The following is a 23,671-nucleotide window of genomic DNA, read 5'->3' as shown; positions in this document are numbered from 1 at the left end:
ATCCGGTGCTTGTTTTATACCTGCAGCCCATCTCCATTCGAACTAGACACATTTCAGGTGCTCAGTAGCCAGGTGGCCAGCGGCCCTCGTACTTACGACACAGCTCTAGGCTGTGAGGAAAACCCAAAGCAAAGAGGGCAGCACATTTCAGCTTCTGGCCACAGACGTTTTAAAGGCATCCGTACCATTCCCTACCTAAAGTCAAGCTCCAATAGATTAGAAGTTAGTCCTGAACCTGGAATAGCTACAGCAGAATCAACTCTGGGTGGTCAAAAAGTAAAACTTAAATGACCCTCTAGCGCTATTGCTGTTGAGTTGATTCCAACTCATAGTGACCATGTAGGACAGAGTCATCTGCCCTGTAGGGTTTCCAAGGCTGTACATCTTTATGGAAGCAGACTGCCACATCTCTCTCCTGCGGAGTGGCTGGTGGGTTCAAACCGTCAACCTTTTGGTTAGCAGCTGAGTCCTTACCCACTGCTGTCAGAGTTCCTCACATGACCCTCTAGGAGGTTGTTCTTTTAATTGCCACAGAAAGGGAAGGACCTAGATGAAGTCATGGCCCAGAAAGTGTTTGGTGTGGTTGACCAGAGCTAGAGACCTGGGTCTCCCAGGCAGCTTTGGGTCCTGGCTGTGGTGCCACTTAGGGTTAGGCCTTTAAGCCATTCTCTCCCGAAATGTCTGTGCTGTTTTATTCGACTTGACTTTCCCACTTGTCGGTAACACTTCTGTCTGTCCAGAAACCTCTATTTCTAGCCATTCAGTCCAGATGTGAAAATGTGCCTGCCTTTGGGATGAGTATTGACCTTACCTGGAGTGAGCAGCAAGAGCAATACAGACTTCCCTTCACCCAGATTCATCTGTTACTTGTGTTTAACTCTATTTGCTTTAGCATTTGGTCTCTGTTTATATATATACGCATATGTGGATCTTTTCTTGAACCATTCAAGAGTAGTAAGTTGTATGCGTTATGGCCCTTTACTCAAACACTTCAGCGACACCTCGTTTTTTGGAGTCAGATTTCCAGGTTTTTTCCAATTGCCATTGAGTTGATTCCAACTCATGGCAACTCCATGTGTTTCAGAGTAGGTGGGTGCCCCATAGCGTTTTCAGTGGTTGAATTTTTGGAATTAGACCCCAGGCGTGCCTTCTGAAGTGCTTCTGGGTGGATTCAAACCGCCAGCCTTTTGGTTAGTGCAAAATGGTGAAGTGGAGTTAGAGGTCTTTTAACTTCAGGGGAGAGGAGAGTCAAGATTGACATCAGCCCAAGGCTGATTCCTGTGAAGTGGTGGTCAAACATACCTCCACCCTCTAAGCTTTTTTTACCAATTCTGACCCCAGCCGTCCCTCCTACAGCACTCTCTACTTCTCTGCTGGGTTCAGTAATTCATTGCAGTGGCCACACAGAACTCACAGACCATACTCACAATTAGGGGGTTTTTATTAGGGAAGTAATGGGCTATAATTCAGGGTCAGGAATGACTCAGGATACAGTTATTCAATCAGGACATCATCATCTCAGCTGTGCCTGCGGGCAGGCCTCTTGGCCTTGCCTCTGCCCTGCTCATAGGGCAAGGGTTACAAAGCTCTTCAGCTCTACCAGTAATTGCCTAGAGGCACCCCACTCCGCCATGCCATCTCATGTTAATGTTCTGGGTCTGCTGCCACCATCCGTCTGCCACAGCTTCTCATTGTCTTGCACCATCTCTGGCATTTCTGTTTTCTCTGTCTGGGTATAGGAGGTTCTCAGCACAGGGACCCCGGGTCCAACGGACGTACCCCACTCCCTGCTTTTCTTTGTTGCTGGTAGTAAGGTCCCCTCTCTGCTTTGGGATCGTCTCTGCTTTAAGCCTAGCAGGATGGCAATACTAATCCCCTCGTTAGGGTTCCATACACTGTATTTGCATGGTTCCACCCCAGCAGGAGTTTCATGCCACCTTATTTGCATTGTTAGCAAGCTATCCAGTCCCCTGCGTGGGCCACAAGTACCTTATTTGCATAATCCCACCCAGTCATTTTGTAGGTGAGAGAGGCTATGTAGAAGGGATCCATGGCACCACAGCTAAGTGAGTTAATCATTTATACCACCCAGAGACTCCTAGTCAGGGTTATGGAGGTATAATATGTATCTAGTGAAGTCTTGCCTCTATTGTTCTATGAGTTTTGACAAATGCAGAGTCGTATAATCACCTCACCATCAGATAAAGAAAATCCATCCTATCACCTCAAAAACTCTTCTGCGCTTTCCTCCCCCTCAACCTCTGGCAACCACTGACCTGTTTTCTGTCCCTTTAGTTTTGCTTTCTGAAGAGTATTCTATCAGTGGGCTTCTACAGTGTGGAAAGCCTTTAAAAATACATATGCATATGGCGGGGTGTGTGTGTAGGGGGGGTGCCTTTGAGCCTGGCTTTTTTTACCCGCCTTGGTGTATTTGAGATGCACTCTCGTGGCAAGCATTAGTGGTTCATTGGTATTTGTTGCTGGGCACTCTTCTATTACTGTAGATGAACAAACATAGACCCATACTTTTCCATTACTGTAGACACATCAATGTATCTTTGTTTGTCCAGTCATCAGTTGAAGGACATATGGGTTGTTCCCAGTTTTGGGAAAAATGTAGAATTTTTAACCAGTTGACTTGGGTTTGTTTATTTGTGCAGTGAGTGCTGGCCTGTTGGTACTTCGCTCCTCCAGGCTTGGCCACAGACCTTTGCATTTCTGCCAGTGTGACAGTCCTGTCCCTTGAGATTCTGAGAGGGTGACTCTGATTTCTGGAACCCCCTCAGCACGTCAGGACCAGTCCTGTGAATGAGGCAGGATTGCTGACTGCTCTCGTCTGACGGGAAGGGCCTGGAAATTGGGCTGCTGTCCTTGCTGGCTGAAAGACTGGGGACAGTGTGAGGTGTCTGGACCAGGGGTCAGAGCTGCGGGGACAGCACACCCTTTCTTCTGAAAGGAATATTGGCTCCTTTTATGTATTTTAAATGAAAACGTTCTGGGCTTTGGAGCAACAAAGACAAGTGAGATTCCACCCCTGCCTTCAAGGTGGCGTTTGTGGCCCAGGGAGACTGCAGATGAATGAAGAGATGAGAACAGGGAGGCAGTGTACATCCAGAGACGGAATCTTCTTCAGGACGTGTGGGGTCCGCATGGGATGGGGGAGCGGAGCATGAGGTGCCAAGCCTGGGAGGGGAGACGGGAGCCCCGACCAAGGTGAGGCTGGGAAGCTTAGGCGCCACGTGCAGACTCAGGGAGTTCTACTCTGTGCTGCAGGGTCGCTGTGAGTTGAAATCGACTTGATGGCAGTGGGTGTTTTTTTTGTTCTGTGTGTTGAGTATTACACAAACGCCTGTGAAAAGATTAGTACAGTCTTGGTCACTGGAGAAGAGGGGCGCTGGCCGGATTGTCAGTGCGCTGTGCTGAGTTTTGGGACAAGTACGGCATGTTCTGCAGCCCCAAATGGGCACAAGAGGGCAGGACCCCCTGCATGCAGACAAGAAGGGGCACCAGGATGTGGGGGAGAGGAACGGGGTGTGTTGGGTGACAGCTGGGGGTGTGAGGGGGCAGAGGCTGGACCAAGGAGGGCGCCATGGAGGTGAGGGTGGAGAGAAGAAGATTGTGGTCAAGCTTGTTCGTGTATAATGAGGTATGACCCTGTTACCTTTGCCTTTCCCCTGCGGGCAGTGAGGCGCCATCGAAAGGATTTAGCCATGGGGGCATGGTCATCTTTGTGACAGGAGGACTGCCTACCCTGCTGGAGTGCAAAGAGAGATGGGACAGAAGTGGGCAATGAGCTGTTGAGGGGGCCGGGCAACAACCCCAGGCCAGTGTTGGGCGTGGGGATGAGAGGAGGGAGGGGCTGGAGCCCGACAGGTGAATGGAGGGTCCGTGGGTAGCGCAGGAGGCGGTGTGGGGAACACCATGACAGCTGTGGTTCCAGACTCATGACTGGGGTGCAGCAAGGGATGGTGGTTCCTCAGACCCTGCCAGGGAGGTGGGGTGGGTGCCCCAGTACCACGCTGGGGTAACTAAAGGTGTTGGGGGAGGAGGACCTTGGGGAGCTGGCAGAGCACAGGAGGCCCTCTAGGGAAAGTGACTGGGGAGCGGCCAGCTCCTTCACCTCCAGCGCCGCCGCTGCTCTCTGGGTATCGACGAGATGCCCTCTGGGGACCGGAATGCAAAGGGAGAAGCAGGCAACTGCTTCTCTCGCTCATCCACCCAACACGTGTGCTCTCAGTGTGTGCCAGGTGCTGCCTTTGGCAAGAGGTGCAGCAGTGAGGAGCACGGGCAGTCGGGCCCCTAGGGCAGGTGCTGGTGACACCTGGGCCAGGGCAGTGAAGGAGTTCATCTGAGGCCCTGCCCTGGAGGCTGACACTTGGAGAGGAGCCGTCTACAGGGCTAACTTGCCCTAGGGAAGTGAGCAGACTGTGGTGAGGGCAGCAGACCAGCAGGTCCCACGAATGGTGTCTTCACCCTGAGGACAGCTATGTGCCGTCGGGAGATGCTGGGCTGGCCCCGGCCGACTGCTCTCAGTGCTGCTTCTCAGCCCGTCACAGACTCATATTAAGACGTGGCTTCCAGTCAGCAGGTCTCCCTGTGCCGAAGACCACACATGGTTTTCTGCTTGTCCTTTTTCCACCCCTCCAGAACCCCCCATCTTCTCTGACCCTCAAGTGATACTGCTCATGCTGTAGGGGTGGGGAGAGAAGCTGTGAGTGGCCTGACACCTTCCTGCTCTAAGCCTGGCCATTTGGTTCTAGGGGGAGCCCCATCCCCCATTCGGGCTCCTCCTAGAGGGGTCCTCCTCCTGCCACCGCCACCCTGGGGCAGAGGAGCCAGAAAAGTTTTATCTCCTGTGAGCAGTGCCAAGGCTACAGTGTGACACCTCAGAGCTCCCAAATTAGGGTCCACTAAGGGATCTGTGTCAGGGTCCCCAAGACCACCCTTAGGTTCAGCGATGTGCTAGCAAGGGGCCTTTTTTTTTCTAAGGAGGGCAGTGGTGCCGTCAGCTTTTGAGAGACTTACTCCCCTTGTGCCCTCTGTCCCCGCAGATGCTGGCTGACGACGCGGAAGCAGGTGCCGAGGACGAGAAGGAAGTTGAGGAACTGAAGAAGCAGGGCATCAACCCCCTGCCCAAACCACCGCCCGGTGTGGGCCTCCTACCTACCCCCCCTCGCCCGCCTGGCCCCCCAGCCCCGACCTCTCCCAATGGCAGGCCCATGCAGGGTGGCCCCCCACCCCCTCCCCCACCTCCACCCCCGCCGCCCGGGCCCCCGCAGATGCCCATGTCTGTGCATGAGCCTCTGTCCCCTCAGCAGCTGCAGCAGCAGCAAGACATGTACAACAAAAAGATTCCCTCCTTGTTTGAGATTGTGGTCCGGCCCACAGGGCAGCTGGCCGAGAAGTTGGGTGTGAGGTGAGTGCCCTGGCCCAAAGCCAGGCCCATGGGGCTGTTTGGGGGCTCCATCAAACTCCTCCCTGTGCTTGGGGCTGTCGGGGGAGGGCCTGGCTAGGGCGCGGTCCCCGCTCCCTCCAAAGCCGTTCAAGCCTTGGGCTGGAGCATTGGGCTGCTGAGCCTTCAACTTAGGTTTGGAGTGTTCTGTGCCTCCTGGGCAGGTGGCCTCCACCTTTCCTCCCTACCCTCCTCACAGTCACCCATTCCTCCTCCACCTAGGTTCCCTGGACCCGGCGGACCCCCAGGGCCCATGGGCCCTGGGCCCAACATGGGACCCCCAGGGCCAATGGGGGGACCAATGCACCCAGACATGCACCCCGACATGCATCCGGACATGCACCCAGACATGCACCCAGACATGCACCCCGACATGCCGATGGGCCCTGGCATGAACCCTGGCCCACCCATGGGGCCCGGCGGCCCCCCCATGATGCCCTACGGCCCTGGAGACTCCCCGCATTCTGGAATGATGCCCCCCATCCCGCCAGCCCAGAACTTCTATGAAAACTTCTACCAGCAGCAGGAAGGCATGGAGATGGAGCCGGGGCTCATTGGAGATGCAGGTATGCAGGGCTCTGGCATGGCCAGGGTTACCGGTTCTCAAACAGGGAAGTCTAGGCGAGAAGGTGGGGTTTTTCGTCCTTAGTCCGAGCCTCTCAAAGCATACATCCACCTCCATTCTTGTCCGTCCAGTTGCTTGGTGTCTTTAGTGCCTTGTTTTCACTACCTTTTCGGGTCAGAGAGTTTTGTGGTGATAGTAACTGATTGATTTAACTTCTTGAATGCTTTACTTGGTGTGCCTGGAATCAGAGTGTGGGAAGTTAGGGGGCGGAGTGGGAAGCTGTGTCGGGCTAAGAAACCCATGGTTCTGTGTTAATAAGTAGCATGTCCTGGCTAGAGTGGCCTCCTGCTGTACCATTCATGGCTGGGAGCTGCCCGTGTCCACCTTCGTGACTGCTTTTTGTGTTCCCATTACCGACAGTTTTCCTTCTTTCTTTCCTTTTTCACTGAAATAACACGGCTTATTGGCCACAGCCTAAACGTCTGGCTCTCGGGAGGTGGTTACATGAGCTGGGCCAACGCCACCCATTGAGCCCCAGCGGGCAGCCTTTAGAAGGAATCAGGGCATACCTGAAGGCCCCAGGTGCCAGGCATGGCTCTAGGCCCCAGGGATCACACAGCAAGCAAGACAGCCCGAGTCCCTGCCTTAGCAACATCCAAGTGGAGGGACATAGCCAACTGTCACTAAACAAGTAAGCTGCTTTCAGTGAGGAAAAAACAGAATGGAGTGATGAGGGAGAGTGAGGAGAGGTGGGCTGAGAGAGGCCGCCACCTCTCTGTGCAGGGGATTGTGTGCTAGGAGGAGGCCGCCACGGGCAAGCAGTCTGAGAAGAAAGCACAGCAGGCACTGAGGCCCCAGCTCAGCCCAGCTCATTTGAAAAGAGCAAAGGATTTGAGAAGAGTAAAGGCTGCCATGTGGCTCAGGAAAGGAGGGCGGAGGGAGAGAAGTCCAAACACAAGGACAGGGAGGTGTGGGCCTTACTGGGAGAGCTGTGGGGTCAGAAGTGGAGGGAGCCACGTTGGCCAGTGGAGTTAGGCGGTGGATTGTAGGGGTCAGAGTGGAACTGGAGGTGGTAGGCAGTAGCAGGTTTGGGCGTTTTGGTTTGGAGCTGGCACCGTAGTGCCAGGGTGAGTGCGTGTGCTTGTGTGTGTGTGTGTGGTTCTCAGGCGGGCAGGAGAGGCATGTGGGGCGGTACCTAGACTCAGGGTGGAGTGATTGGTGCTAGGTTCGGACACACGGAGGGCTGAGGGGCAGAACAGGCTTGGGGGTGGGTGTCAGTACTTCTGCTTTGGCCACATGGCGTGTGCGATGCCTGTTTGTTGGCCAAGTGGAAATTTGGAGGAGATGGTTGGAGGGGAGCTGGGAAGAAGGCTAGGCCGCAGATCTGAATGTGAACGTTCTTGCCTGTCAGTGGTATTTGCAGCCGTGGGGGCGTATGAACTGAGAACCACTGTGCAGGCGCCGTCAGAGGCTGGGGAGAGGAGCCAGGGTTTTAGGAAGGAGGACATGTTCCCAGGTGAAAACAGCAGGCTGGCTCCCCCAGCCCCTTTTAAAAAGCGTGTATTAGACGTGCATGGAAAAGGTGGGGGGGGGGAGGAGAAGGCCACCTGAAACCTGTTAACAGGTCTCTAGAGTAATTCCCTTTTTTTAAAAAGAAAAAAAAACCACAATAGAATTCGCATACACGAGGTCTAAAGTGTGTAGTCCAGTGGGTTTTAGTAAGTAAAACCTGCGAAAGCCTGACGTGTGTAAGTCAGAAACCTGGCAGAGAAGGAAAACTCAAAATATTTTTCACCAATAGAGAGGTTAGAAAAGTGGTAACAAAAAACTTGCGAGACCCAAAAAATGAGGCAGTACCGTCAAGTTCTGGCTCTCACAGGTTTCACCGTAGTTTCCCAGGTGTGTGAGCTTCTCTTGACTGTAAGTCCCATGATGGCGTGACCATGCCTGTCCCCTTTCCTGATGTGTCCCCAACTCTCAGCCCACAGTGTGGCCTGGAGCTGGTGTCCCATGGAGTTATATCACCAAGTTCAGAGGCTAGAAGAAGGGGACCTTTCACTCTTTGCCTGATAAACTTTCACATGGGAAACACGTATAGATTTAATTGTTTGTCTATGATGTAGAAAGAGCACAGTCGATTCTCATTATTCACAGTAATTGTGGTCTGTAAAGTTCCCGCCAGCACTGAACTAGCAGGCACTGTGGAAACAGCCTTGTTCACTCTCACTGGAAACGTTTGCTGAGGGTGCTCGTTCTGCTCCTGTCTGCAAATGACCGCCCAAAAAAAAAAAAAAAATGCTGCAAACGGGGGCTCTTGAATACGGAATCCATGATTAATGAGGATCAGTTCTCTTTGTCGTACAGTTTCAATAATGCAGAATGTAGAGACTAAAAGGTCAGAAGTGTCCCTTCTTCCATAATCTCAGCTCCATGTTGAATAGACTTGTGTGCGTCCACCCTCTTCTGTCCACCAGGGTAGCCCCTAGCCACACGCAGCTGTGTACATTTAAATGAATTTAAACAACATGAAATGACAAATGTAGCTGCTCACTAGCACTTGGTAAATTTCAAATGCACAGCAGGCAGGTGTGGCTGGTGGCGGCCAGAGTGCATACTGCAGACAGAGAACGTTTCCTTCCACACGCCAGTGTTCTGCGGGCCACTGGTGGCTGTAGACACTCTTGGTTTCTTTGACTTTCTCTTTGTCATTCTCTCTCGAGTGCCTGCACATGTGCACACACAGTATCAGGGGAGTGGTCTTTTGTGTGCTGTGGAGTTGGCTCTGTCTCATAGCGACGCCATGTGACAGAATAGAACTGCCCCATAGGGTTTTCTAGGCTGTAATCTTTACAGGAGCAGATCAACAGGTCATTCTCCCACAGAGCCTCTGGGTGGGTTTGAACCACCCACTTTTTGGTTAGCAGCCAAGTGCTTAACCATTGCCATACCATGGCTCCTTGGAGTGGCCCTAAGCCTGCTTTTTTCCCAAGTTTGCTCACCCCAAGTGGGTGAGTTCCTGTTGGCGCAGCGTTGGTGGCGTTAGTGGAGGGAGGTGGCTGATGTTGGGCTCCACCTTTCAAGGGTAAAAGCACCTTTCAGCCTGTGCTTTTTTAGATACTGTGTTGCCTTTGCTGCTGTTAGGTGCTGTCCAGTCCTTTTTAACTCAGCAACCACGTAGAACAGAGTAGAACTGCCCTGTAGGGTTTCCAAGGCTGGAAGCAGATTGCGACATCCTTCTCCTGCAGAGTGGCTGGTGGGTTTGAACTGCCAACCTTGCGGTTAGCAGCCGAGTATTTAACCATTCGCACCACCAGGGCTCCTTCAGATACTCCGTAGGGGAAGCAAACAGTACGTGGAGTTGAGAAACGCATGAGAAAGGAGAAGGAGGCGTTTTCCACGAGCCTCTGGGTTGACATGTGGCCACAACAACGTTTTGGTGTGTTTCATTTTAGTCTTGCTGGCTTTTGGCTGTGAGCGTGGCTAAGCTCATGGTAAGAGCTCATTTGTGAGGTAATGTGTTTTTTCTTGATTGGTTATGAAAAGACAGCATGAAATCAATGCTCACCACAAATGATTAAAACAAACCAGCAGCTCGTAGTGTAAAAAGGGGACCATCTATCCACTCCTCTCTCCCATTCCCAGGGGGCCTGTTTTACGTTTGTCTTTTGGAAGTCTCTTCTGTGCCTCTTACAAACATACATACAACGTTCCGTCCTTTTTCCACTTCATCTACATCTGCCCACGTCCCCAAAATCTTTCTGTGAACCTCATTGTTAATGGCTGTACCGTGGGGGCAGGGACACCTCAGCTGGCTGCTCCATTGCCCACGTGGGGCCCTGGTCTGGCGGCCCTCGGGAGTGGCAGGCAGGACCGGCTGTGCCTTCTTGCCCTACTGCATCAGCGGTTGAGTGTTTGAGCTAAGGGCGAGGGTGGGTTGGAGGCAGCGCTCTGGACCCTGCCCGACGTGAATCCCCGGTTCTTCCCGCCACAGAGGACTACGGGCCCTGCGAAGAGCTGGCGGGGGGACCTGGGGAGCACCTCTTCCCCGAGCTCCCTCTGGAGCCTGACAGCTTCTCTGAGGGCGGGCCTCCAGGCCGGCCGAAGCCGGGCGCCGGTGTCCCCGACTTCCTGCCCTCGGCCCAGCGGGCCCTGTACCTGCGGATCCAGCAGAAGCAGCAGGAGGAGGAGGAGAGAGCGAGGAGGCTGGCCGAGAGCAGCAAGCAGGACCGGGAGAATGAGGAAGGCATGTTTCCTCCCCAGGGCAGGCCTCCCAGATAACACCTGGGTTGGGGGGTGTCATGTCGGAAAGGAACCTGTGGCCAGGGAGGACCCCTTCCCAGAGCACACAGCTGGAGTACAGCATGTGCTGAGGAAATCAGATGGGGGGAACTGGGAAGTCAGTGTTTGGGCTGGGGAGTTCTGATCTCATTGAGGAGGGGGGTGGGCTGGTTTCCCTGAGACAGCAGAGACAGCAGCCGCCAGGACTCACTACCCGCGTCCTTGCAGAGCAGGCTTTAGGGAGTCCCTCACGGTCCCCTCTCCCAAACCAGGTCTCAGGAAGCAGACAGAGGTGCTCGCTTACGTGAGCCAGAGGTGATCACAGTCACACCAGCTGCCCACTCACTCAACCTGGGGCCTCCTCCCCAGGTGGGGCGGGACATATGTTGGGGCCCTCCTGACCGGAGTGGGACAGCAGGAGCAGGCAGTCCTCTTCCTGGTGGCCCAGGTCTCACCTGCCTTGAAGGTGGGACTTGGGCTGGTCTCCCCCTAGTCAGCAGACTGCCCACTCTTATTAGCTGTGATGGGTCACAGACCTACCTGCCCTTCCCTGGGACATGGAGATGGTGAGGGGCTTGGGCCCAGTGTGTGAGCTCCCAACCTGCTCACTTAGTGGGCCAGACACCCAGAACTGGTGGTGGTGGTGGTGGTGGGAGCACCCGCCAGGGTTTGAGCAGCAGGCAGCAGAGCCCTGGGCTGGGAGTACCCCGACGCGGCTGTACTATGCCTCTGTTTTCTCTTCTGTCTAATGGGTGTGATCGTAGTGCTGTCTCCTGGGGTGTCATGAGGAACAGAGAACAGTGCCGATAATCCGTAAACGTTAGCCAGCGATCTGTGCTCCGCCCTCCCTGGATCTTTCAGGGCAGCCTGCAAGGGGCGGCGGTTCTCAGGAGAAACTGAGGCTGTGAGGGAAGAGGTGGAGGAGCCACTTGCCTGTGCGTGGCCTGTGGGTCCCAGAGCGCTGGTATGGAGGAGTGGCCACCCACCCTTGACCGCTCATTTCTGATTTTTCTCAGGCGACACTGGAAACTGGTACTCGAGTGATGAGGACGAGGGCGGGAGCAGCGTGAAGTCCATTCTCAAGAGCCTGCGGCAGCAAACATCCAACCGACCCCAGGTCTCAGTCGGGGAGCTGAGCGGCAGTGGGCTAGGGGACCCCCGCCTCCAGAAGGGACATGCCACAGGTGGCCGGCTGGCAGACCCCCGCCTCAGCCGAGACCCCAGACTCATCCGCCACGCCGAGACCTCCAGTGGTCCAGGGCCCGGGGATGCAGGGCCCTCCGACCCCCGGCTAGCCCGCTCACTGCCTGCCCCCAAGCCTGACAGCGGCCTCCACACCAGCCCCTCAGGCCCTGGCAGCGCCAAGGGGACCGGGCTGCCCCCCGCTGAGGAGGAAGAAGGAGAGCGGGCCCTGCGGGAAAAGGCAGTGAACATACCCCTGGACCCGCTGCCTGGACACCCGCTGCGGGACCCGCGCTCGCAACTACAGCAGTTCAGCCACATCAAGAAGGACGTCACCCTGAGCCGGCCGAGCTTTGCCCGCACTGTGCTCTGGAACCCTGAGGACCTGATCCCCCTGCCCGTCCCCAAGCAGGACGCGGTGCCGCCCGTGCCTGCAGCCTTGCAGTCCATGCCTGCCCTGGACCCCCGGCTGCACCGCCCCTCCGCCGCGGCACCCCCCAACCCCCGGCAGCGCCCAGGTGCCCCTACGGAGCCTGGCACGTCAGGCTCCAGCCTGCCCGACTTTGAGCTGCTCTCTCGCATCCTCAAGACTGTCAGTGCCACTGGCCCCACCACGGCCCCCAGCCCAAGCGACAAGCCCAGTGACCCCCGGGTGCGCAAGGCCCCCACTGACCCCCGGCTCCAGAAGCCGTCTGACCCTGCAGCCGCCTCCCGGGCAGCCAAGCCTGGCCCTGCTGAGGTGCCTGCACCGGCTGGCAGCCCCACTGGCGAGTCTTCACCCCCAGCCATTGCTCCGTATGACCCACGCGTGCTGGCAGCTGGCGGGCTGGGCCAGGGCAGTGGCAGTGGGCAGAGCAGTGTGCTGAGCGGTATCAGTCTCTATGATCCAAGGACTCCACACGCAGGGGGCAAGGCTGTTGCAGACCCAGCAGCTGATGGGGGTGCCCAGCCCAAGGGCCCCGAGGGCAATGGCAAGGGTACCTCCACTGCTAAGGCCAAGGAGCCTCCCTTTGTCCGCAAGTCTGCCCTGGAACAGCCCGAAGTGGCGAAGGCCAGCACGGACGGGGGCACAGCCACAGACAGATACAACAGCTACAACCGGCCCCGGCCCAAGGCTGCTGCGACCCCCACCACCACCATAGCACCGACCCCGCCGCCGGAGGGCGCCCCGCCCCAGCCTGGGGTTCACAACCTGCCCGTGCCAACCCTCTTCGGGACCGTGAAGCAGGCACCCAAGCCAGGCTCTGGAAGCCCGTTTGCCGGCAATAGCCCGGCCCGTGAGGGCGATCAGGACACAGGGTCCCTCAAGGATGTTTTTAAAGGTTTTGACCCCACCGCCTCTCCTTTCTGCCAGTAGTGTTAGCCCAAGTGCACGCTCCCTCCAGGTCATAATGCAGTGCAGCAGGCAGAGTCGAGGACTTGGTGAGGAGCCAGGGGGCCTGGGTGTCATTTCTTTTTTTTTCCTTTACCTTCTTTTTTAAGTAGTACTTTCTTTGAAACATGAATTGTATATAACCACCTTTAGTTCTGGTCAGTGCTGCGGGCTTCTGGGCTCCTGCCGAGAACACGTCCCTGCACACGTGAACTGTGGCCTCGGGTCCTCTGGTCCCCGGCCCCGCTCCTGTTGCTGGGGGTCCACTGGGGTTTCTCGGCAAAGCTTGGTCCCTCCTCCCTGTTCTGCTTGCCGAAAATTCCTGCCTACCCTAACTCTCAGGACAGAGGGAGCAGTGGGCAATCAAGAAGGCACCGGAAGGCCATTCGTCCTGTGTGATACCAGTGAAGAGAGCTGGAACTGAGACAGTGGAGCAGGACCCAGGCCTTTCTAGAATGCAAGCGTACACTGCCCCCCCATAACGTGTGGGTGGTGGTGAACCACCCCAGGAGATGGCGAAAGTCAAAAACCATCCAAAAGAGAAAGAAAAGCCCTCGACAGTTCCCTGTGGCTGGGAGGCCGAAGTCCTCTGCCTCTGGTGTCTCTCACCTGGATTCGTCTGCGGGGCCCTCCCAGCCACCTCCGTCCAGGGTTCATCTTTAAAAGCTGACACCCCACCTTGGGTCCGGAGGCCCCAGGGTGAGCGGTGGACACGGAGACGCAGGGGCCAGTGTCAGGGAGCCTCCCCAGAAGAGCTGCCTTGTGGGGCAGCCTAGGGGATCCCTGCCCTGTGTGTCAGTATTACCTGTCCCGTTGCGGCCACGCCCCTCTTAGCACCAAGTGTGTCTGCACTGTCTGCCCCAGACCCCTCCCCACCCTCTGGAGACAGCTCACGGATCCGTGTCGTGGCCGCTACCCCCCTTGACCCGGGGAGGCCTGGTGAGTCTTCAAGTATTTCTGCCCCGCCCCCCTTTTTGCACCTTGTTGGTAGGGCACGTGGCGTTGGTGTGTGTGGCTCTCTTGTCCTAAGCCATGTTCAGAGACTTGAAACCGTGTTGGATGTGTGGCTGCTTCCATGGACGGGGCCTGAGAAGAAGACTTCAGGCTGCAGCCAGGGTGGCAGGGGCTCTGCTGGGCTCTCTCCAGGAGAAGACCAGAGCCCGGCCTCTACCCCCTAGTGGGGTTGCACCAGTTGCGGCTGGGACTGGAGTGGAGATGGCTGCCCGGGCGCCTCTCCCAGGTCCCCGCTGAGGGCAGGCCTGGCCTTTGGTGGGGCTGGTAGAAGGCCTGCACCCCCTGCCCCAAGGTGGTGAGGTGTTTGCTCATCTGCCTCCTGCCTTTCTCTCCTCATCTGCTGCCCCACCCAAGGCCCCATCTCTGCTCCTTGCTGACGGGGGAAGCCTGGTCCCCCAGCCAGAGAATCCCCTCCCTCCCCCTCGGTGGACTCGAGCAAGGTGCCTGTAGCAGCCCCCCAAATACTCTTGGGGTTTGGGCCCAGAAGCAACGGTGGGAGGCGGTGCCTGTGGGCAGAGAGGGCCCAGGTCACCACGCCATGATCAGGTTGGTTTGGTTTGTCTTTTTGTCTTTTTTTTGTTATTGTTTTTGTTTTTTTAAGCAATCATTAGTGAAATTTTTCCTTCAGCCACCAGTGTTGGCCTTGAAAGAGAAGGCTGCCGCCCTTGGTGTTCGTAAGACAAGTAAGAACCAAGTGTGGTGGTGTTCCGTTGGATTTTTTTTCCCCCCACCCCCTTCTCATCTTTGAGGTTTTTCTTTTGTAAAAGAAAAATACTTTTTTAAAAACCGAAATCTGTGGATGAATTAGAAGCTGGAATCCTCTCCCAGCATATTTAGCCTGAGAACCTCATGGGACTATGAATTCACCCATAATCCCCATTTGCCATCAAGCCGGAGCTTTTAAAGAAAAATTGTTCTCTAACCAGGATTGTAACAAAAGTGTAAATACAATTTCAGAGTTGAGAGTTGATGGTGCAAATATGTATATAACGTACTGTATTTTTACAATGATCGCCGCATGACTCTATTCTACCCTTTTTTGTACTCCATATCTGTCTTCCAGCGCGTCACCCGCCCTTTCTCCTGTGGTCTCTTAATCCGGTAATTGTATTACTGCCATTAAAGGATGCAGTTATTTTAAAAAGCCTGCCGGCCTGGTCTCTCTGCACCGCAGTCAGCCAGTTGACCGTCCCTGACCTGAGAGTGAACGAGGAGGAGGGTGGGAGGTGGCCCCAGGGGGTGGAGGGGTGAAGCTTGGATTGGTTCTCCCAATCCTCAGCCCCAGGATAGCAGTTCTGATGACACTGTGGGAACTTGTGCCTCATATGCCTGAGCTTTCCTCCACAGTGGACTGCAGAACTGCCGCCCACAACTGCAGCCGCTGATTGCTGGGTTCCCACTGGGGCCAGTCTCTGAACATCCAGGATCCTGGGGCGGGGGGAATCCCTGAGCTCACGAAGAGGCCAATGGTGAACACAGACTTGGGACAACTGGCTTCGCACGTAGGTTGGAGGAGAAACAAGAGGAACCCTGGTGGCACAATGGTTAATTAAGCACTTGGCTGCTGAGAGATTGGCTGTTGTAACCCACCCAGGAGCTCTGCCGGAGAAAGGCCTGGCAATCTGCTCCTGTAAAGGTTACAGCCTAGAAAACCCTGTGTGGCAGCTCTGCTCTGTCACGTGGATCACTATGAGTTGGAATTGTCTCGATAGCACCAACAACTTCTGTGAAGAAGCAATACTCAAAAGAAGCGTAAAGGTCAAGAGAACTGGCAAGGCAGTAGGTAGCCTCCTTAGGCCTTTTCTGGCCTCCGTGTTTCTACGGGCCTGTGTTAGTTTTCTGTGGCTGCTGCAACAAATTGTCACAGATTTAGGGGCTTACAACAAGACGAGGAGCCCCTGGGTGGTGGAAACAGTTACAGCACTTGGCTGCTAACTGAAAGGTTGTAGGTTTGAGACCATCCAGAGGAACCTCGGAAAAGAGCGGTGGCAATTTACTTCCAAAAAATCACCCACTGAGAACCCTATGGAGCACAGTTCTACTCTGACACACACGGGGTCATCGTGAGTCAGAATCAACTCGACAACTGGTTTGGTTTTAGTTGATGCAATTGGGCTCACACAGATAATCTCGCCACCTAAGGTTCTTTAATCACACCTGCAAAGCCTCTTTTGCTATGTAAGGTTCCAGGGGTTAGGATGTGGACATTTTTGATGTCTTTTAATTGGGGTCTCTGAACATTCCATAGGGAAGATGGTCTTATTGCCCATACGCTGGTTGATGATCTGAACAAGTAAATTTTAGGTTTATGCCAAAAATTCAGAATTTGAGCTTTGAATTTTCTCTGACTCATCCATACTGAACAACGATGATTCCATCTGTAACAGAAAGCTCAGACCCAGCCGGGAGCGCATCGGCTCGTGTAAGAACGTTGGTAGGGTAGGCCCAACCCACTACAAACCTGCTGCCATCAAGCCGGTTCCGACTCAGAACAACCCTACGGGAGAGAGTAGAGCTGCCACGCAGGTTTTCCAAGGCTGTAATCTTTACGGGAGCAGACTGCCCAATCTTTGTCCTGTGGAATAACTCGTGGGTTCAAACTGCCAGCCTTTTGGTTAGCAGCTAAGTGCTAAACCACCCTGCCACCAGAGATGGTAAACTTGGGAATGAGCTCCAGAATTTCCCAGGCTCACGCCACCTTTCCATTTGGCCATTCTTGACATGTCACAAGCTCCCCTTGTGGCAATGAAACCAGGAGAGCTCCAGGCTCCACCACTTCACACAGCCAAGTGCAGAAAAAGAACCGTATCTTTTCATGAGCCAGGAAACAATTCCCAGAATTCCCTCAGCTGACTTCCTTTCCTATCTCGTTGGCCAGGATTAGATCATGTGGCCCTTTTTACGTCAATCTCTGACAAGAGGGGAGTAAGACTAAACCATAGACTGAGCAAAGATCCGGACATGCAGCCACCTGCAGGTGCACATCCTGACACGTGGAGCTCAGCTGGCCGCAAAGGAGGGGCAGGCGGTGGTGGTAACAGTAATGGCATGGCCATCCATTGACATGTTTAGGGAGGTGTGCATCTACTCTCCACCAGGTCCTGTGGTCAGCCTTGGAGACCCTGCAAAAATGACCTGCTGGCTCGGGCCAGACCTCCATGGAGAAGGAAGTTTGGGAGATGGGCAGGTTCTGGAGAGCCTCACGTTGTTGCTGTTCACTCCCACTAAGTTGGCCCCAATTCATGGCAACCCCAGGTACAATGGAGCAAAGTGCTGCCCGGTCCTGCACCATTCCCATGGTGGGCTGTGGATCACTGGCTAATTTTTCGGAAATAAATCACCACCCTTTCTTCCTAGTCCATCTTCGTCTGGAAGCTCCACTGCAACCTGTTTAGCATCATAGCAGTCAGTACACAGACCTCCACTGATGGGTGATGGCTGTGTATGAAGTCCACTGGCCAGGAATTCAATCCTGGTCTCCCACATGGAAAGTCAGAATTCTACCACTGAACTACCAATGACCTTGGAGAGCTTCATAACCAAAAAACCAAACCCATTGCCATCAACTCAATTCAGACTCTTAGTGACCCTATAGGATGGAGTAGAACTGCCCCATAGGGTTTCCAAGGAGCACCTGGTGGGTTTGAACGGCCGACCTTTTGGTAAGCACCTGAACTCCTAACCGCTGTGCCACCAGGGTTTCAAGGAGAGCCTCATAGGCCGTGTTAAAGATCTGAGGATTTGTACTAAGGGCAATGGAGAAGAACTGGAAGTATTAGTAGGGTGGCGATCAGAATATCATCTGGAGCAGGTTTAGGAGATGGGTTGGTCATATCCTTTCCTTGGAAAAGGCATACTTTGACAGCCTGTTCCTAAATGCTTTGTCATTATTTAATGGTACATTATCTAGCCCACATGAACGACCCATCCTGGGCGAATCTAACCAGACCTCTTGCAGGTCTGCTCACTCAGGTGGGAAGAGCAGCAGGTCTTTTTGTATAGTTTCAATTGTTAATTTATGTTTTCCTGGAGTTTGTGATGGCTTTTGTTTTTTGTTTGTTTCACCTCAGGAATATGCACTCACTGGTGCCAGGTTCTGTTTTTAATTTGTTTTGTGTGTTTAGCTTTATTTTAGGCTGATTCTAGATTTGCGGAAAAGTCTGCTGTAGATTTCCTGTTCACGCATCCCATGGGTTCTGTGTGGCTAATTTTATTCTCTGAATTCCACGGAGGCATTTGATTCTTTGAGCGGATGTGGACAGTGAATGCTCTGATGACTCTGTAGGAGTTTACAAACTTCCTTTGTAATCTATCCTGGGAAGTGTGCCATGACTGTTACTAATAAGGGTATTAGTAACAGAAATACAATTTTTTGGAAGTCCCTTAAAAGTTACTTTGCTGACAATGACTGTACACCTCTTGCCCATGGGAAAGCTTCTACCTATCCACAGATTAAGACAGAACCTTTAAACCATATCTTACATGAACAACAGTTTACTGGTGTAAGTCATTCTGGATGTTTACAAGACACCCACCCAGAAGAAGATGAGCTGCTTTTTGTCTTGACAGCCTTTCCCATGCTGTGAGCCTGGTAAGGAGCTCTTAATGCTATGGAACAAATTTTTAAAAGTTTGGAGTTTACATTCTCAAAGGCAACTCTTCAGACAGGGGCTGGACTGGACTACAAGACAGAAAATGATACTGGTGAGGAGTGGACTTCTTGGATCAAGTAGACACGTGAGACTATCTGGGCAGCTCCTGTCTGGAGGGAAGATGTGAAGGCTGAGGGGGACAGATGCTGGCCAAATGGACACAGAAATACAGGGTGGAGAGAAGGACTGTGCTGTCTCCGGGGAGAGCAACTAGGAGTATATATGGTTTTCTATGACAGACTGACTGGATTTGTAAACTTCCACTTCAACAACAACAAAAAAAAAAATTTGGAGTTTACCTGAGTCAACTGGTTAAGTGCTTGACTACTAGCTGAAAGGTTAGTGGTTTGAACCCACCCAGAGGTCCCTCGGAAGACAGGCCTGGCAATCTGCTTCGAAAGGCCACAGCCTTGGAAACCCTATGGAACAGTTCTACAATGCACGCATGGGGTTGCCAGAATTGACTCCATAGCAATGAACAACATCAACAACAACATCAATTGTAACAGTAAGAATGGGCTTGATCATGCTGCACAAACACAAACCTCCAAATCTCGGCGGAGTAAAGTTACCAAAGTTTATTTCTCATTCAAGGGTCAGCAGGTGATTCTGCTCATCACATCCATGACAGACCTGGGCTGATGTAGGCCCCACCCTTGGAACATCATCAGGTACCTTGACAAAGGAAAGGAAAGATGGAGAATAAGGCACCAGCTCTTAAATGATTCTTCCATAAAGCATTGCTCCTGCTTAGGTTTCATTGGCTAAAGCAAGTCACATGATCAGTGTAACTCCAAGGGGACGAGGAAGTGCAATCCTACCAGATGCTCAGAAGTGGGAGAGCTGAAAATATCTGGAGAACAGCACTAATGTCTACCACATCCAAACCCATTGCCGTAGAGTTGATTCCAACTTACAATGACCCTATAGGGCAGAGTAGAACTTCCGCATATTTGCATTGGGCAAATCTGCTGCAAAAGACCTCTCTGAAGTGTTAAAAAGCGATGATATCACTTTGAGGACTAACATGAACCTGACCCAAGCCATGATATTTTCAGTCACCTCATATGCATGCGAAAGCTGGACAATGAATAAGAATTGATGCCTTTTAATTATGGTTTTGAGAAAGGATATTGAATATACCATGGAGTGCCAGAAGAACAAACAAGTGTGTCTTGGAAGAAGTACAGCCAGAGTGCTCCTTGGAAGTAAGGATGGCGAGATGTCATCTCATGTACTTTGGACATGTTAACAACAGGACCGGTCCCTGGAGAGCGACATCATGCTTGATAACATGGAGGGCCAGCAATAAAGAGGAAGACCCTTGAGAAGGCGGATTGACACAGTGGCTACAACAGTGGGCTCAAGCATAGCAAGGATTGTGAGGATGGCACAAGACCAGGCAGTGTTTTGTTCTGTTGTACGTAGGGTTGCTATGAGTTGCAACCAACCCGACAGCACCTAACAACAACAACAATACATACGGATGCAACTTGCCACATCTTTCTCCCGTGGAGCAGCTGGTGGGTTCAAACCGTCAACCGTTTGGGTTAGTAGCCGAGCACTTAACCACTGGGCCGCCAGGGCTTTTTCTATCATGTCAGCCTTCCCCAATTATCCCGAGCATCTCTCGTTGTTTGTGGGTGCCATGCTATGGGCTACATGAGCAAGTGTGGAAGGGTTGGTGGCCTTGAGAATGTGTCTCTCACATCTCAACTGCAGGGATGGACCTTGACCCAAATCCTTGCCTGCTGCACATTAAAATTCACGAGGAGGTTTTTGCGGAGGCCACGCTTAACCTCGAGCTGCTCCAGCCGCTGGCTATGTGGCAGGAGTGCCCAGGCAGACCGGTTGCTAAGAGACATGGGGCTCCTAGGATGGCTGGCTGGCTTTGGTCCCACGACTCCCCACTGACTTTGCTCAACTTCCTTTAGGACTGTGCTGCGGTCTGAGACTTTTCCTGCCCAGCATTCCTGCCTGCCTTCTCTTCTCCACATGGCTTAGACCTGAGTCGGTCTAAAGGCTCTCCCTGCCTTCTCCGGTCCCCACAAGCATTGTCTCCAATAAATTTCTTGGACGTCTATTTTGTGTTGACGTCTACTTTTCAGAGGACCCAGGCTAACACAGGCAGCAACCTTTGGTGTTAACAAGTGGCTGTTGTGTGTGTGGGGGGGGGGAGGTGGTGGTGGTGCCCGAGATAGCTTGGGTACAAAAGGATCAACTTTATCAAAATAAGAGCAAAGATGACTGAGAACAAGAAATAGCCACAGCCTTGGCTGTGTTGGTAATTGGAGAAACACATTTATAACAACTGCAGCAGAAATGAGGCTTCCTTCCTCATTCATTCATGAACAACGCCAGGGAGGGCTAAGGTGGGGCAAGTGAGGCATCCAGGGTGCAGCATCGAAGGAAGCGCTCACACTCAAGCAACAGCCCTGCACTTCACCACACTGAGAATGAATGCCTCACTTGCCTCACCCTAGCCCTTAGCCCCGTTCAGAAACATCCTAAAGCCGAATGAGACTCAGTATGATGTTAACCGTGGAGACACTGGAGGTTCCATGTGGGAGTCCCACGTTCAATGCCCCACCAATGCACCTCATTACAGCCACCACCCCTCCACCCCTCCATCAGTGGAGGCTTGTGTTGCTACAATGCTGAACAGATTTCAGGGAAGCTTCCAGACCAAGACAGACTAGGAAGAAAGACCTGGCAATTGACTTCCAAAAATCAGCCAATGAAAATCCTGTGGAGCACAACAGCCTGATCCCCAACTGATCATGGAGATGGTACAGGACCCAGAAGCATTTCGCTCCATTATCCATGGGGCCGCCATGAGCCGGGAACCAACTCTACAGCAGCTATCTACAACATGTTATTAATAAACTGGAAGGCAAGTGACAACTCAACCTCAGATGAGGGAACCCTGTCACCTCAGCAGAATTCACAGGAGACAGAGGAGGACTTGTCTCAGGTAGATGGAAAACAGACTGCAAACTTTGTTTAATTTTCAATTTCAGAGCAATACACGTGCACAGTTTAAAAGCATCAAATGGTGCAGAAGAACTTATGATGAAAAGCAGTAATCCCTGCCCTACCCTGCCCCCATCCTGTCCTATCCCCAGCTGCCCATTTGAAAGGCAAGAGTTTTACTTATTCTTTTGTATTCCTTCTGGTGGTTACTCCAGTTCTCTCAAAATACGTCAGCTTTAGCTGTTTCCTGTCAATTTCTGGCTTGCCTCCCTCCCCGCTACTTTTAGACTGCCCTTGTAACTTTAAACATTATGACACCCCTCCTCTGTGTCTTATTCTCTCAGTTAGCGCTGTCCATTAGAATATTCTGGAATGATGGAGATGGTCTAGATCTATGCTGTCCACACGTGGCCCCTGAGCACTTGGAGTGTGGCTAGTGCAACTAAGGCACTAAATTTTTATTTCATTTTTAGTTGAAATGTAAGTAGGCACATGTGCCTAGTGGCTACCACATTGGACAGCAAAGCTCCAAACCATAGATACAGCTCTTGACTTCCCACTTGTTAAAATAATTACAATGAAACCAACCATCTTTACTTTTCACTCAAGACTTCCCACCTCCCTCCCAGCAACTTTCCCCATTGTGGAGCTTGGTAACTGTATTTGTTTTCTTGTTGCTACTGTAACAAATGACCACAAACTTAGTGACTAAAAGCTTGTATATTGCTGTGATGCTGAGCAGGTTTCAGCAGAGCTTCCAGACTCAGACAGACTAGGAAGGAAGTCCTGGAGATCTACTTGCAAAAAAGCACCCAGTGAAAACCATGTGGATCACAACAGTCCGACCTGGAACCGATCGTGCGGATGGTGCACATCTGGGTGTTTTGTTCCCTTGTGCATGGGTTTGCCGTGCGTCAAGGGCTGACTTGGTAACAGCTAACGAGTAGACTGGTAGGTGAGGCTATCAATGAATTGCAGCTGTTTATGAGATTTGTCACTGAATGGAGTACAGTGAAAGATTGGCTTTTTTTTTTTTTTTAATTGTGCTTTAAGTGAAAGTTTACAGAGGAAATTAGTTTCTCATTAAACAAGTAATACACATATTGTTTTGTGATGTTGGTTGCCAACCCCGAGACGTGTCAACACTCTCCCCTTCTAGACCTTGGGTTCCCCATTTCTGTTTATCCAGCTTTCCTGTCCCCTCCTGCCTTCTCCTCCTTGCCCCTGGGCTGGTGCACCCATTTAGTCTTATATATTTGGTTGAACTACATGTGTTATTATTTATTTTATAGGCCTATCTAATCTTTGGCTGAAGGGTGAACCTCAGGAGTGACTTCACTACAGAGTTAAAAGGGTATCCGGGGCCATACTCTCAGGGTTTCTCCAGTTTCTGTCCGACCAGTAAGCCTGGTCTTTTTGTGGGAGAATTTTGTTCTACATTCTTCTCCATCTCTGTCTGGGACCCTCTATTGGGATCCCTGTCAGAGCAGTCAGTGGTGGTAGCTGGGCACCATCTAGTTGTCCTGGCCTCAGTCTGGTGAAGGCTGTGGTAGTTGTGGTCCACTAGTCCTTTGGACTAGTCTTTCTCTGTGTCTATAGTTTTCTTCATTCTCCCTTCCTCCAGATGGGGTGGAGCCAGTAAATGTATCTTAGATGGTCCCTCACAAGCTTTTAAGACCCCAGGTGCTACTCAGCAAAGTAGGATGTAGAACGTTTTCTTTATAAACTATGTTATGCCAGTTGAACTAGATGTCCCCTGAGACCATGGTCCCCAGCTTCAGCCCAGTAATGTGGTCCCTCAGGGAGTTTGGATGTGTCTATGAAGTTTCTATGACTTTGCCTTGGTCAAGTTGTACTGACTTCCCCAGTATTGTGTACTGTCTTACCCTTCATTGAAGTTATCACTTATCTGTTGTCTAGTTAGTGTTTTTCCCTCCACACCCCCTCCTCCCTCATAACCATCAAAGATTGTTTTTTTCTGTGTATAAACCTTTAAGTGAGTTTTTGTAGTAGTAGGTCTCATACAGTATTTGTCCTTTTGTGATTGACTTATTTCACTCAGCATAATGCCCTCCAGATTCATCCATGCTGTGAGATGTTTCACAGATTCATCATTGTTCTTTATCGTTTCATAGTATTCCTTTGTGTGTATGTACCATAGTTCGTTTATTCATTTATCTGTT

At 52.4% G+C, this 23,671-nt stretch overlaps 1 protein-coding gene across 6 annotated transcripts in view; it reads left to right on the top strand.

The window, feature by feature from the left end:
* Positions 1 to 15,034, top strand: part of ZC3H4 (zinc finger CCCH-type containing 4) — a 48,101-nt gene extending 33,067 nt beyond the window's left edge. For 4 of the 6 annotated variants that reach the window (XM_064293882.1, XM_064293885.1, XM_064293884.1 and 1 more), the window contains 4 exons: positions 5,052 to 5,416; positions 5,675 to 6,018; positions 10,009 to 10,260; positions 11,312 to 15,033. In XM_064293882.1, the coding sequence (XP_064149952.1) occupies positions 5,052 to 5,416; positions 5,675 to 6,018; positions 10,009 to 10,260; positions 11,312 to 12,834 (2,484 nt within the window). In that variant the 3' untranslated portion in view covers positions 12,835 to 15,033. Of the gene's footprint in view, positions 1 to 5,051; positions 5,417 to 5,674; positions 6,019 to 10,008; positions 10,261 to 11,311 lie in introns of all 6 variants that reach the window. The other 2 variants (XM_023543189.2, XM_064293881.1) reach the window with 1 other exon arrangement.
* The last annotated feature ends 8,637 nt before the right edge of the window (positions 15,035 to 23,671 follow it).

This window comes from Loxodonta africana, chromosome 11 (genome assembly GCF_030014295.1).
Source record: "Loxodonta africana isolate mLoxAfr1 chromosome 11, mLoxAfr1.hap2, whole genome shotgun sequence".
NCBI classification, from domain to species: Eukaryota; Metazoa; Chordata; class Mammalia; order Proboscidea; family Elephantidae; genus Loxodonta; species Loxodonta africana.
The sequence above is the reverse complement of the archived record's forward strand: the minus strand, read 5'-3'. Positions and strand labels throughout refer to the sequence as shown.